Raw genomic sequence first — 13,982 nt, 5'->3', positions numbered from 1 at the left:
AAAGCCACCATTATCAGTGCAAAGTGGCCACAATTAGTGCGCATGATCAGGGTGTTAAGGCAATACTGCTAATCATAGACACTGAATCTCTCAATGATTGCCCGTTATATTAATGCTCCACCAAAACGTGATACATCGCCCCTCTGTATTTCTGTTATGTATCATGGAATCTTGGCATTGTGTCCTTAGAACAGTGCAAGGGAAGAGAGCAGCACACAACCTGACTCTCTTAGTTTTTGCGCTTGTGAGTCGCAGCGGTCATAACTCAGATGAAACATCCTTGCTTTTCCTGTCTTTGAGTATAGTATGCATACAACTGGTCACTCCGTCCTTAAATATGTTCATAAGTGTAGGTTCAGTTTGATCTCTCTGATGTTAATCTTTCACACGATTTGTTCACCTGTAACCTGTACTCTCCTCCTTCTTGAATATTCCTCCAAAATAAGAATGTCTATAAACTACTTGCACTTTAGGAAATCTGCAGATTAGACTGTAGTGTAAGAGGGAATTCCACTTCAAGTTATTGAATTACCTAGACACCATGTCTTGTTGAGAGCTTGGGTCAAAGTTCAAGAGTTTAACTGACGTTAACTTCTGTGAGGTGCTTTTTTATCCGGGACATGAGTGCCTCCCAGATAAAGTCGAAGAACTCACAGATGATTAAAAGGTTACAGCCAAGAAACAATCCCATGTGGCCTCCAATCTCACCTAAAATGCATTATAAAAGAAAGAGAGAGAAAGAGATCATCAAGCTTGTTTTTATTCTTGTGCGAAATGACGTCCTCCAGTGACTGATTGATTTACGTTCAATGAATTCGCAACATAATTCATACAAATATTTTAAAAAAGTTCCAATGAAACAAGATAGTGGCAGGAGAAGAGAACAGTACTTCCGTTCCACTTGACACTCGACTTCCATAGGAAAATAATTAGTACTGCAATAATGGATACATTTATAATGAGATGAGTAAAAGGTTAAAAATACAATGATAAATAATCGCTTCGGAAAAAAAAAAGATTGACAGCCCTAAATACAGGCGAAAGGCAGTAAGACGGTGGTTTCGATAAATATAACTTGTGGATGCCAGTTTTGGGCTGCAAAGGTAAATCGCAGGATTTTAAAAGCTGAAGTCACGTGAAAAAGCTTTACACTTCAGTGCAGTTCTTGCAGAAGTGGAGAGCTCGTATTCATTGCATGATTAACTGCTTACAATTGTTATTAACCTGACATCAACAATATCTTCAGTAACATTCCCTTTAAGGGCGTATTGGTCTCCGACTTGATTGAGCATAGGACTCAAAATACAACTTAGGTGAAGTCTTGCTCTGACACTCAGCCTGAATGGTTTCACGCCGGATAGACCTGAGTTCAAGTCCACGGCCATGGTTGTAAAATAGAACAAAATAGATGGTCGTAATTTGGCAATCATGGCCTAATTATCACGTCATATGACGTCATCAATTCGCGTTGGGCGTACTATCTATCCTCCTAGTCTCACTGTCATGGGTTTTATACTTGTGAAGTTATGGAAGGGGGAGGGGGGGGGGGGGAATTTTCCCACCCCGGAAGACAAAAAAGGTATAGATAGGGTTAATAACTTAATTTTTGGTTACTTAATTGCATCCTTTGAGAAAGTGAGTTCGGGAAGTGGTCATATGTTTTTTTTTGACATCAGGTAGAACCAAGAGTGAGAGGGATCATTGCTTTAATTTTGTTCACTGTCATTTTAATGCACTTACCAAAGGGGCTTTCAGCTCCGTAGCTTGGTATATCCTCGCGCTTCTCGTAAGTTAGGTGCTCAAAAACCATTTGAAGGTAAACATAGTTATCTCTAGAAGATAATGATGACATGAAAAAGTGAATGATTAAGCATAAGGTTGGCTTCCATGTGATTACAAACGGCATATTATTCCATAAGGACTGTTGTTTTACTTGTAAAGGAATGGCGGATTCTTAATTTAAGTAATACTCTAGGACCTAAAGTCGCCACAACTGTGGGCGACTTGAGACCAATTAAGCAAAACCCGCTCTGAGATTGAAGCGATTTTAAGCGCCTTAAGGCAATCATCTTGGGCGACTTTACACAATTTTGGGTTACTTATGGTGATTTTAGGCGACTTGAGGAGATTTTATACAGGTAGAGTGAGTTAGGTAGACTGTTTTTCAAGTGTAGTGGAGCCTGTTTTTATCGTCCTATCAGATAACAAAAGCCTCTGGAGAACAAAAATAAACGAGCAGCTCATTTATTTGTGTTCTCCAAAGTATTCCAATAAGAAGGGTACGTAAGAAAAGATTTCCACATTTCATGTTTTCCTCTTAAGACTAAATGCACATGACATAGGCCTAAGCACAGAGGGGGCTTATTTCAAGGGAGGTGCTTTACTGAGGAGTCAGACTTTTTGATCTACAGGAACTTTTAAGTACACGGTGGGTCAAAGCTGGGGGAAGATAACAACAGAAACGAAGTGAAAATGATGCAGTACTCCTGAGTACCCATCTTTAGGACTGGGTTAGGAACAGAAATCCCGTATAAAATTGTTGGGAGGTTCTTATACTTACACTTCTTTTAAGTTTAAAGCAGTGCTAGCCAGGAGTGTGTGTGTTGTTTTTTTAGAATCAGCACCTCACAAAGAAGGCTCCTTGGGTAGCAAGAGAATTGGAGCCATGCCCGCAAAAGAATAGTCTTGTACTATTAAGGGTTTTTGTTAAAATGTGTAACCGCTATGCCTTTTACTTTTATTAAAGGGTCCTCCAACCCCAGCTTTTAAATCAGTTATCATACTTCAGTTGTATTGGTGATGGTAGATGGCACTTTATGATGTTGTGACTACCAGTTGAGTCACCGACAGAGATCAGTGACCCAATGATTACACTTTAATTTGTGGAAACTAAATTCAGAATTGTTATATTCAAATTGGGAAGTTTATCCTCTTGGAGTTATTTGAATATTCTTGAGCCATTTCTGAACTAACCAATTTAAGTCTAAAAGGGAGAGGAATAGTTATCTGAAGTTACCGTTAATGAATTACCGCATAGAGTCGATACTCTCCTTTTTTCCATAGTAGTAAATTTCAATCACTGAGGCATCCGGAAATTTGGAATACGAGATGCGAGGTTCGTAGACCAGCTCTGGGCATGCGTTAGTGCAGGAACACGATGTGATGTTGCCTTGTCCTGGAACGTTACATACAGCAAAAAGGAAAAGAAGTAAGTCTTAAACGAGAGAAAATTCCGCCAATTCTCAGCAAAGCAATATGGTTAATTTATAATAAACTCAATTAAAAGAAAACATATTAATGTCAAATGCATTTCATTGGATGTCTAATTGTTAGTAAATTACAGCTGGGATCTGCAAACTCGAATGCATGATTGCTTCCCCCCCCCCCCCCGTTTTTGAGGAGTGTCGATAATACATGAGTAAAACTAGCCATAATTAACGATTTGTATAGGATAGAGAACGAATGAACTTTAGAATTGTACGTATACGTAATATAAGTCAACTAAAACAGTGGCAAAATAAGACAATTCTGCCCATGAGCCTAGTTTGCGATACCGAGCACTGAGCCTGACTGAGCACTCTACCGCTAGGGGCTCTTGAGATTTCAAACTATCTTCAACGAAATATATAAGCCTTTTCCACAACAGTGTGACAGCCCAGTGGTAAGACAGTTGTATGTGGCCCATGGTTTCGTAATCCCTTATCTTTTCTGTGCCTTTTTTTTTCTCTTCATCTGCGATATCTGCGTATGGGAGGTCCAGTGTATGAAGTTTCGTGCATGTACCCTGCAGGGATTAACTGTGTTTTGTTGTCAACAAAACATTTTAAGAGGCTTCGAAAAGGTAAATAAGTTTGAAATACAAGTTACGTTTGCCGTGCATCGCTAAAAATTGGGGACATTTGAGCCCGCGGAATTATCAGCGGCTATTTGGTAAGAACAAAATGGCTGTCTGCAAGGACGACGTATTTTCTGAAAAGTTTAGTTGAAAATTTGTTTGCAACTGTTCTCGAGACGTAAAAGTTTCCGACATGGCAAAATACAAAGAAAAGGGAAAAAATTTCCTTCGCGAATATCAAAACTCCGGCAAAAAATGATAATAACCGCTGGGCTAAAACGATGACTATGGGTTCATATTCCGCTGATGAGAAGCAAAAGTGAAGCATACACTACGGAAATTTTTGTTTTGTGGTAAAACCACTGGTCTAAAATGTTGCATTAAAGTACAACAAGAGAAAAATATCTTTCAAATGGTCTTTTGGAGCAAAATTGGAGCATAGACGGCCGAAATATCGCAGTTCAAACTGGTGGCAGATTTCGCAATTTTAGCATGGATGCCGGATGTTTACTGAAGTCGATTTTTTCGAGGGTTTTCAAAAGAAAAAAGAAACATCGAAATAGTGCAGAGCTGTGAGACACATGGTGAGTTATTTTAACGTATGTAATTTCAATTCCAACATATACAATTTTACGATCGCATTTGGTTTTCCGATAATCGTTGATTATAAACTATGAGTTTTGATTTTGTCGATAATTCTCCCTCTACGCGTTGTAATTTTTCGCGTTAAAAATGCTCACAGAAAACATTCAAAAGGAACCGATACCATTAAATTTAAAGTCTCCACTTTCTTTTGTGCACGACGTGTTTTGTAATAGATCAGTCTATCTCGTCTGGCATACACATTTTTACATTTGCTAATTCTTCAAGAAATATTCCATGAACTATTTCATTCTTCATACATTTTCTCTATACAAGGCTAAAGCTACCGCAGGATATTACATTCGTGGGCTCAAATGTCACCGATGTCTGGCGATGGGTTAAAAAGTACAGAAATTTGCAAGACAGAATTCCAATGGGCCCTTTGCAGCTAACGGTTAAATGGTGCAAAAAAAAAAAAAACACCTTACTGGATGGCAAGCTACGCACTGGGACATCCGAACAAAGCAACCTCATCCAGTCAAATTTGAATTTTCTTTGCATTGGATGGCCCAGTGTGTAGCTTGCCATCCAGCAAGGTGTTTTTTTGTACCATGTGACCGTTAGTTGAGAAGGGCCCATTGCCTGCATATTTAACCATGAAGATAATTATGATAACGATGATGAGTTGCCAATCATTGAACTCACATTGCAGCACCTAAAAGTTTTACAAAGTTCTGGCAATAGTTTCAAACTAGAGTAGGCTTACTGGAACTGCATGTGGTAAAATATCACGGCAGTTTGAAAACATAAGCAACTTTGTGAGAAAAATTCATTCCTTGTTGTTGTTTTGTTTGGTTACACGATTTCTTACTTAGAGCCTCCTCCACACATCTGGAATCTTGAAAAGAGCACAGTGGTACTGAAGGTGACCCTGAAAAATATTCCATCACATTTATTCTAGGCTCGATCACCACTCACTGTTCGGGAAAATGAGCCCGCGCTCAACCCCCCCCCCCCCTCTCCCCCCCAACGAAAAGACGGCTGGACGCGTGAGCTGCACTATTGTTAGTGTTAGCCAATCGGGGTGTCGCCTGCACATTTTTTTGCATGCACGAATATTGCATAAAGTAGATAGAGTTGAAACATGGCGACCTTTGAAGCAGCTTGTGATAACATTTTGGAGACGTTTAAGCTTAATAGTTTGAGATCTATACAGCGAGAAGCGGTCGAGAAGTTGGGCAATGGTGAAGATGTATTCGCAATTCAGCCGACAGTTTTGGAAAAGTCGCTTATTTCTCAGTCCGCACCAATTGTTTTTTAAAGTCGTGAAACCTTTGCCAAATGCGAAGTCCATCGCGATTGTGATTTCTCCTCTGGTGTCGCTCATGGAAGACCAAGTTCAGTTTCTTCAGTCCGTTGGAGTGAGTACCGTGTTCATGGGAGACGACCGGAAAAGCGAAGAAGTCCAAAAGTAAGTAGACATCTGAGAACGCATAAACTAAATTTTCAAATGACGTCACAGACAAGGTCGGCTTTCACGCGTCCAGCCGTCTCTTCTCGGGGAGGAGAGCCGGACCCGAGGAAGCGGCAGAAATCTAGCCTAATTTATTCCATTGTGCGTATGCCACACATTGACATTCTAATCTTAGCAGTATGCAGGATGTTTGTCCCATGAACCTAGCTTAATGGCCTCAGCTCCCACAAGTCTCCTGTACCTCAGTGGTAGAGCATCTGAACTAGTAATCGGAAAGTCTTAGGTTCGACTCCTGATAGGAGCGCTCGGATTTCCTTTTTCCGAGTATGCCTGTGTACATTCATTATTCACTGAAAAATTCATCATTCTCAAAGGAAAAATAGTTGCAAAAGCAAGACATATTAAATTTAACAAACAAACATAAAACAATAACAAAGAACTAAAAGAAGTCCTGGTAGACTTGTTACATCGTTCTCTGGTTAACCAAGTAACCAAATCAACAAGAATTTAATCCAAAGGAGCGAACCAATCCAAACATTCGCCCCACCCCTTCCCCTGGGAACATCCCGTGCATTTGAGCTCTTAAGGGGAATATAGGAGGCTTTTTGGCCCGAGTTGCAGAAGTAATTTTTTAAAAGTACAAACCCCCTTGGGATTGGCGGGAGATGTTGAAGATTGGCACAACAATACATGGTATTGTTACAAGTTATTAACATGAAAACACTGCAACACATCACAAGTAAGAAATTGCATTCCTTTTGAAAAAACATAAGTAAAAAAATGGATTCGTGGAAAGGTAAGATGCATTCAGATACGCTTACAGAACTACTATGGTAATGAATTGAAAGCATTTAGTGCTTCCTATTTGAAACGAATAGAATTACGATTCTACCTGGAAGTCCAGTGCGGCGACAACCACATTGTTTTATGGTCATGTTTGAGAAACACTGGTAATTGCAGGCTTCCTTTGTGTAAGAACCAATTCCTGGCAGGTCGATCTGTCGACAATTTGTTCGGTAGGGAGCTGGAAGACGTACAAAACCAGCCATAAGATTTAGTAAAATAAAGAATTATCAGAATTATACGTATTCTAAGAGGGGTACGTAAGCATTGAGCAGCGATAGGATTCGAAAATAATTGTTTTCAGTTTTGCTTCCGTTTTATTTTACTTTGTTTTGAAATCTTGTGCCACCTTAAATAATCAGAATTTTTTTCTGCACAAGTTTAACCAATTGGCATCTATTGCTTTTAAATGCTGTTATTTATAATGGTCCATTTAGTTGTTTGTATTCATTGAGAATTGGCCAGTGGGCCTTTTGCACTAACTGGTCACATGGTACAAAATCCACCATACCGTGTGGCAAAAGAGTGTAGTAGATTCGAACACAAAGGAATTCCGACCTGTCAAGCTTGACTTTCCTTTGGTCTCGGTGTCCCAGTAGAAGATACTACGCTTTTTTGCCATCCAGTATGGCAGATTGTTTTACTATGTGACCAATTAGTGCAAAAGGCCCATTCAAAACTATAGCAGTGAACTTGGCATTTACATTTGAAACATACAAACTACGATGTTACGGCTTTTTCAGAATTTATCCCACCTCTAGACGGGTAAAACTTTAAGTAAGGCGCATATTTATGCAGAAGCTATTATGGTGACTATAAGAAGGTAAATAAAGGAAATAATTACATGTAACTATTTCGTCAAATAGATTTTTTAATCGTTGGTCGGGCCAAATATACTATGACACGGAACGTTCTTCATCGATCTTATAATTATGTTGGTTTATAACATAGCCCTGCAATATGTGCTCATTACTTAAAGAATGGCGTAAACAGGTTTTCCGAATTAAATAAATTGAATAAATAAAATGGTATAAGATGGTTCTCTGTTCCATGTTTTAATTAATATTACTGGAATTTGCTAGTTTTCTCTTAGAAACTTATTAATAATTTATAAGCCTATTGACCTATCAAGTGGTCCATAATACATCACGTGCGGTGACTTGATATCAATAAACCTTCTCTTTATTAGTATGCGGTGTTTTTTCAGCTGATAAAACACTCCTCATTAGTATGCGGTGTTTTTCTCGTTTGCTAATTTCCAACGTTCACAAAAGCATAATTGTTATGTACACTATTGACACACCCTTTTCCAGGAGTGTTTTTGAAGCCGTTCAAAAAACTCGCAGCACTTGTTTTATCGGGTTTAAAACCACTCGGCTGCGCCTCGTGGTTTTAAACCTGATAAAACACTCCTGCTCGTTTTTTAAATATTACCTAAAAAGCTGAACGTACAAATTAGGCTAAGGACTAGATAAAGAGGATGAAGAAAACACTGACCTTCTTGAGCTTAATCGCAACCGACGCATGCGTACCAGGTAAGATGTTAAATCCGGTACCCCGATTGACGAGTGTATTTTGGTCGTGGACGATTACTTTAAATCCGTCTGAAAAATCGCTCATTGTGCTTTTGTTAGTTTGAACATCGAGTACAATATTTAGCCCGAAATCAGGGCCTTCATTTATTGTATGGAGCAAGGCGGTGTTATTATAACCAGAATTGAATGTGAAGCAAATCCCTTCACTAGTAAGTGTTGGAACAAAGTTGCGATCGGAGCATTAAATTTTTTCACTGAAGCGACAATACAAAACAAACATAGTACGTATATCATGGCCATATTTGATGAGAAATTCCTCTTCATTGAACAAGCGTTCTGATGAGCGGTTCAGACCATTGAGTATGCGCTGTCGCGTTGTTTCGTTGCAATCTTTTACCATAGCTGGCCCGAACCACCTAAAAGCACACATCAAGGCTTGACCACAAGTGAGATTACCACGTACATGACAAGTCTCACTACACCCACTTATGTTTAAACCCATTATTTCAAACCTTTCGTCCTCATCACGAACGTTTATCTTAGATCTCATTAACTTGTTTAAATTGCAGACTGTCACCGCAGGGAACTTCAGGCCATTCCTAGGGATTTCCTCCGAAATTACTGTTTTTGTTTGCAAAGAGAGATATTTTCTCAAGCATATGGGTACCAGGTAAAAATAAAAGCCAGTTGAAGCACAAAGAAACATCAACCAGATGACCCTTTTCCATGAGGAATGGCCGTTGTGGCAGACGTGTCTTAGTCCATGAAGAGTTGTATTGGCTGCGAACACTTTCCATTTACTAGAATTCTCGGATGTTTCTTTTGACTCAACTTTATTCTTCAAGGCATGACCAGAAGTGTCAATCGGTTTCACTTGCCCTATCATGACTGAATCGCTATTACTCAGCTATCCCTGAAAGGGAATATTTTTATTATGAATCTATACTGAGAAAACATACGATATCACTTGGTGTGATGCAAGATGAGGATACTATGTATTTTAAAGGTGGGATAGGAGAGAAAACATCGCATGGTAACAGAAGTGAAATATGCTCTTGCTCTCTGTAGGTAGGAGTAGGTAGGGTGCGGAATGGGACTGTGATTTTATGAGCAGAATGGGGGATAAAAGAAAAACATGGTGGCAGAAGTGGGATGTGCTTTCTTTAGGTTGGATACGGAATGTGAATAAAAATTAAGGCGAGATGTAGGATACTACTGACCGGTGAATGTTGAGAGATGTATATCGGTGCAAATCACAGGAACGAAAGTGTAGCCTCAATATTGTATGTGCCGCTACTGAAAGATTTCATCCTTAAGGCTGGTTTCCATATGATCGCAGACCTTATTGCGATCTGCGATCTGCGATCTGCGATCCGCGATCATATGGAAACCGGCCTTTAGATAGAACATGGTTCTATCTTCTGCGATCGTCTGCGATCACGATCGCAGGATCGCAGACGATCGCAGACCTTATTGCGATCTGCGATCATATGGAAACCAGCCTTTAGACTCAAAAGCTATGAGCTTATTGTACGGCAAGATTAACACCGCGACAAACAAAAACATTAAGCTTTGCTTCATTGTTGGTTCAAAGCAGCTGCTTCAGACGCAATATTCGCTAACGGTTATCAGTGAAGATAATTAAAAATGATTTGTTAACGAAAGACAAGAAAGGGACAGAAGAAACATAGGGAATAGAGGAGAACTCGGTGTTGTAGAAATGCCTTTCGTTAATTAAAAAAAAAATGTCACGGTTAAGGATTATGGGGCAAACTTGGCTCGTTATAATTTTGGTAAATTTACATCACATTTAGGTCCGTTTTGGTGGCATATTGCGGTTTATTTTTTTCTGAAGCATCTCCGCGGGCCGGAATCTCAAATCCTCGAATCTGATTGGCTAATCGCGTGCTCGTAACCGGTCCAGCTTTTTACGATACGGACCACGGTCCGGATTTTTATCCGCGCTATTCGCGGCAAATTGAAATAGTTGCAAAAGTTTACAAACAAAGGCCATAGTTACACGTAAACAACTTCCCGTGAAAATATGTAAGGAAAATATAAATTCTGAAGAAAATGGATTAAGACGAGAGTGTACATAGCGAAAGTGAATTTTACTACCCAGAAGAAGAAACCCCCAACGAAACGCGGCATTAAAATATGAAGAAGTTGAACAAGACAGGCAATTAAGCAAAATTCAAGATTTTATTCACTCACTTCGCCCTGATATTACTAAAAAAAAGACAACTTACGATCTGAACATTTGGCGAAGATACTGTTCCTCAGTTGGAGAGACAAGAACCTTGGAAAACATTCCTCCTAACGAGCTCAACATTCTGCTGTGCAGATTTTTCATGGACGTCCGTAAAAAAGATGGCGGAGAGTACGAGCCAGGTACACTTGCATCGCTCCAGATAAGAATTCAGCGCTACTTCATTTGTATCTAGAGTTCGCCAGCCATCGTCCTGAAGAAATGAAGAGACCCGAGGCGCCTTTCTTCCTGTCTTCCTGACAATAAACCACAAAAGAAAGCCTGCAGATCCGGTGTGGTACAGTCGAGCTCCTCTCGGAAAAAACAAGATCGGAGAATTTTTGACAAAGGCTGCGAAGAATGCAGGACTGCCTGAAAATGTAACCAACCACTCTGTGGGAAAAACCTGCATTTCAAGGCTGATGGATGCAGAAATTCCTGTTTATTATGTAGCTCAGCGGAGTGGACGTAAGAATTCAAAAAGCTTAGATTCCTACAAAACTGCTTCCGACGACCACCAGCGCAAGATGTCCTTGCTACTGAGCAGCGAAACGAAATCTCCCATCTCTTCAAACGATGCACCGCTTAATCAAGCAGTCAAAGCCTTGCAGCACCCATTCAAGCCGAGAGAAGACAAGCAAGCTTTTTCAGGCGAGGATCCCTTCACTGGTTTTTTTTTGCTGGTTCGAACATCAGTAAAATTGAAGACTGCACGTTCAATTTTTCTTTCAATACAGCGCCTTGCAGCAGTGGTGAAAGCTCAGCTAGGTCAAAGCCGCGAAAACGCCACATTATCATCTCAGATGACTCAGACTCAGATTAACTTGAACTTGCTTTTGAAAAGTTAGTTTTCACAAGTCCAGGGACGTTTTAAACATGTATCGAACCGTTAAGAAAAGTAAACTTCGCCGTGTTTGAGTCATAATTTTTATCACTCGATCGATATTTTTAGACCTTTTGGACATGCGTGTCATCATTTGCAGCGTGTCAACATTCATCCACTTTTGACGTTTGACAGATGATTGTCATTTCAATGACTCTTAAATGGTTTTTTCTTTTTTTACATGATGTCGAATGATGACTCGCGATTGAAAATAAAATTAAACTTCCTATAAACATGCCACTTAAATTGATGCTCTATTTACATTTGTTTCATAGGATTTTGTTACCACTTTCCTCCTCCAGCCTTAAACTTACACTCTTACAAACGTCCCAGCGAAAAAAAAGCAAACAAACAGAAAAAAATAAATAAGTTATTTACCGGTCTAGGTCGGTCCGTATGGGAAAAAACTGTGCCCTTGGTCTTGAGTACGGCCCTCGGCCTTCGGCCTCGGGCCGTACTCAAGACCTCGGGCACAGTTTTTTCCCATACGGACCTCCCGCCCGGTAAATAACATATATATATATATCAAAGCTCTAGATTACTGCTACGCACCGCCATGCTTTTTTCATCCCAGTATAATTCTCTGCCGTAATGGTTTTAAATCATACCATTAATGATGCAAATATGAATCTAACCTACCTTTAGCTGGTGTAAGTGAATTCCTAATGTGTCAACAATGAAAGCTAGCTGTGGAACACTACTTTCCTGAAGTACATGTACTTTTTTTCTAATATTTTGCGTTTAGAGTTTACACTGAGCCGCCTGGGAGCGGCAGATTTCAGTGAATGCTACGCTTAAGTGAAACCGTTTCTGGAGAAATTTTAGGTTACTTAATCCTTAAGTAAGTGCTGGGATAATGAAAGTAAATAAAAGTTGAAACCACTGTACCGAGGACCGAGTCAAAGCTGCTATAGTTCAATTCTAATTTTGTAATTTTTTGTGTTTCGACCAAGTGGATGTATTGACAGGATATAACAGAGAGCACATGTTTTTCTTAGATAAATGATGTTGCATTTCAAAATGTCGTAGACGTTTGCTTTAGTCACACACCTACCTTTCGAAAGAGGACCTTTTCAAACAGCAGTTCTCACTAATGGCTTGTGGAAGCATCTAATGGCAACCACTTGCTTGAGCTCCCGAACACTTTAAGAGCTACTTTTGTGAATTCAAGGATAAATGCTTGAGATAGTTATTATCTCAGTATAATGTCCAAGACTTGTAAACATCAAGTCTATTAAAAATTTAAAATTTTTCTTGGCCTCCAAGGGTAGCGTACTTGGCATGCCGTCCAAACATTAAGTTTGTTTATCATTTTATCATAACAGTGCGCTGTAGCTGACACTCTGTATTCCGTTAGTTGCTCAGCGTGCAGTCGGAACAAATTAAATTGAATCAGCTGGCAGGTAGATACATTTATTTTGCCAGAGGGCTGCGAATGATTTGCGGTTCCTACCTTTCTTTTATTCATCTAGGAGGAACATCCCAAGCTTCTGCAATCAAGTATAATGAAAATTATTAAAAACTGAATCACTGGTATAATACAATTCCAGGGATTTGATTGGCTTAGCGGCCATGGTGTATGGGCCATTATACCATGCCCGTAAAATAGCGACCATTAAATTGCCTTCTGCGGGTTGTTCTTGCAAAGCGAAATCAGCAAGATCTAGCAATGTTTTTGTGACTTTTTTTTAATAATACAATTATTCCACTCGAGCTTGTTGGATTTGTAAATGATGTATTGTTTAATGAGTGACACTGGCGTACTCGGAAAAACTAAATCCGAGTTTGCCTAACAGGAGTCGAAACTATGACCTTCCGATTACTAATTCCGATGCTCTGGGCCATTAAACTAGGTTGTTGTGACAAACATCCTGCAAATGTCGATGCGTGGCATATGTGCCATGGAATAAATGTGGTGGTATATTTTAAACAGTAAAGAATAAAAAATCAGCAAAATTATGCTACGTTTCGATATCATCGTGATGTCATTTTCAAGTGAAGAAATAAAAAAGTGTTGCGTTAATATATGCTAGACCTGGCAAATAAATGAGAATGATGTATTATTTTTATTATTTAGTGAGTGACCCAGGCATACTCGGAAACCATTCCATATAATGAAAATGTGTTGCTACACAGTAAAATGCCACATAGGCGTACGGGCAAATGTTTTGCCAGGGAGGGGGGTTAACCATTTGCTCAAAAAATTCTCTCAAGTTGCCCAAATTTTTACGAAACGGTCGAAAAGAAACGAGGGTCATACGATGCATAGGCCTACATATAAAGTGAAAATATTCTTACATACGAATCTATCACATGAGCTCATAAAACACGTTAAAATAAATAGCTGTCTCTGCCATTTCGACGGAATAAGATATCAATGATACGATCTATGTCATTGTTGACTTACAGAGTTGGTAAATACCCTTTAAACATTACTAAGCTAGTGCGATGTTACTGAGGTGCTGCGAAGGTAAGTTTTCAATCTGCGCAACGTACTGAATGATCGTTCTACAGAACACGATGAAGCAGGTATCACTGCAAGGATATGTACCACATTAAAAAGACTCTGGAAACGTGTCAAA

General features: G+C 39.5%; 1 protein-coding gene and 1 pseudogene across 1 annotated transcript; both read right to left on the bottom strand.

The window, feature by feature from the left end:
• Nucleotides 1–55: 55 nt before the first annotated feature.
• LOC146464946 (acid-sensing ion channel 4-A-like) lies at nucleotides 56–7,645 on the bottom strand. The gene is made up of 5 exons (XM_085129046.1): nucleotides 6,784–7,645; nucleotides 5,289–5,348; nucleotides 3,031–3,175; nucleotides 1,741–1,832; nucleotides 56–708 (listed from the first exon to the last, which is right to left on the bottom strand). The coding sequence occupies exons 1-5, from the start codon at nucleotides 6,938–6,940 to the stop codon at nucleotides 578–580; spliced, it is 585 nt and encodes a 194-aa protein (XP_084985172.1). The 5' UTR covers nucleotides 6,941–7,645; the 3' UTR covers nucleotides 56–577.
• Nucleotides 7,646–8,201: 556 nt separating this feature from the next.
• On the bottom strand, nucleotides 8,202–9,359 carry LOC146464945 (acid-sensing ion channel 1C-like; annotated as a pseudogene).
• Between the last annotated feature and the right edge of the window lie 4,623 nt (nucleotides 9,360–13,982).

The sequence above is a fragment of the Pavona decussata genome, unplaced genomic scaffold (genome assembly GCF_977016875.1).
Source record: "Pavona decussata unplaced genomic scaffold, jaPavDecu1.1 SCAFFOLD_158, whole genome shotgun sequence".
Taxonomy (NCBI): Eukaryota; Metazoa; Cnidaria; class Anthozoa; order Scleractinia; family Agariciidae; genus Pavona; species Pavona decussata.
Note: the sequence above shows the minus strand (reverse complement) of the source record. Positions and strands in the feature narration are given on the sequence as shown.

Coding starts and splice junctions, on each gene's coding strand:
- LOC146464946 (XM_085129046.1), bottom strand. CDS start 6,940: ATGGCTGGTTTTGTACGTCTTCCAGCTCCCTACCGAACAAATTGTCGA. Junction 1,833..3,030: donor GAGAGTATCGACTCTATGCG/GTAATTCATTAA, acceptor ATTATCTTCTAG/AGATAACTATGTTTACCTTC. Junction 709..1,740: donor CGGAGCTGAAAGCCCCTTTG/GTAAGTGCATTA, acceptor AATGCATTTTAG/GTGAGATTGGAGGCCACATG.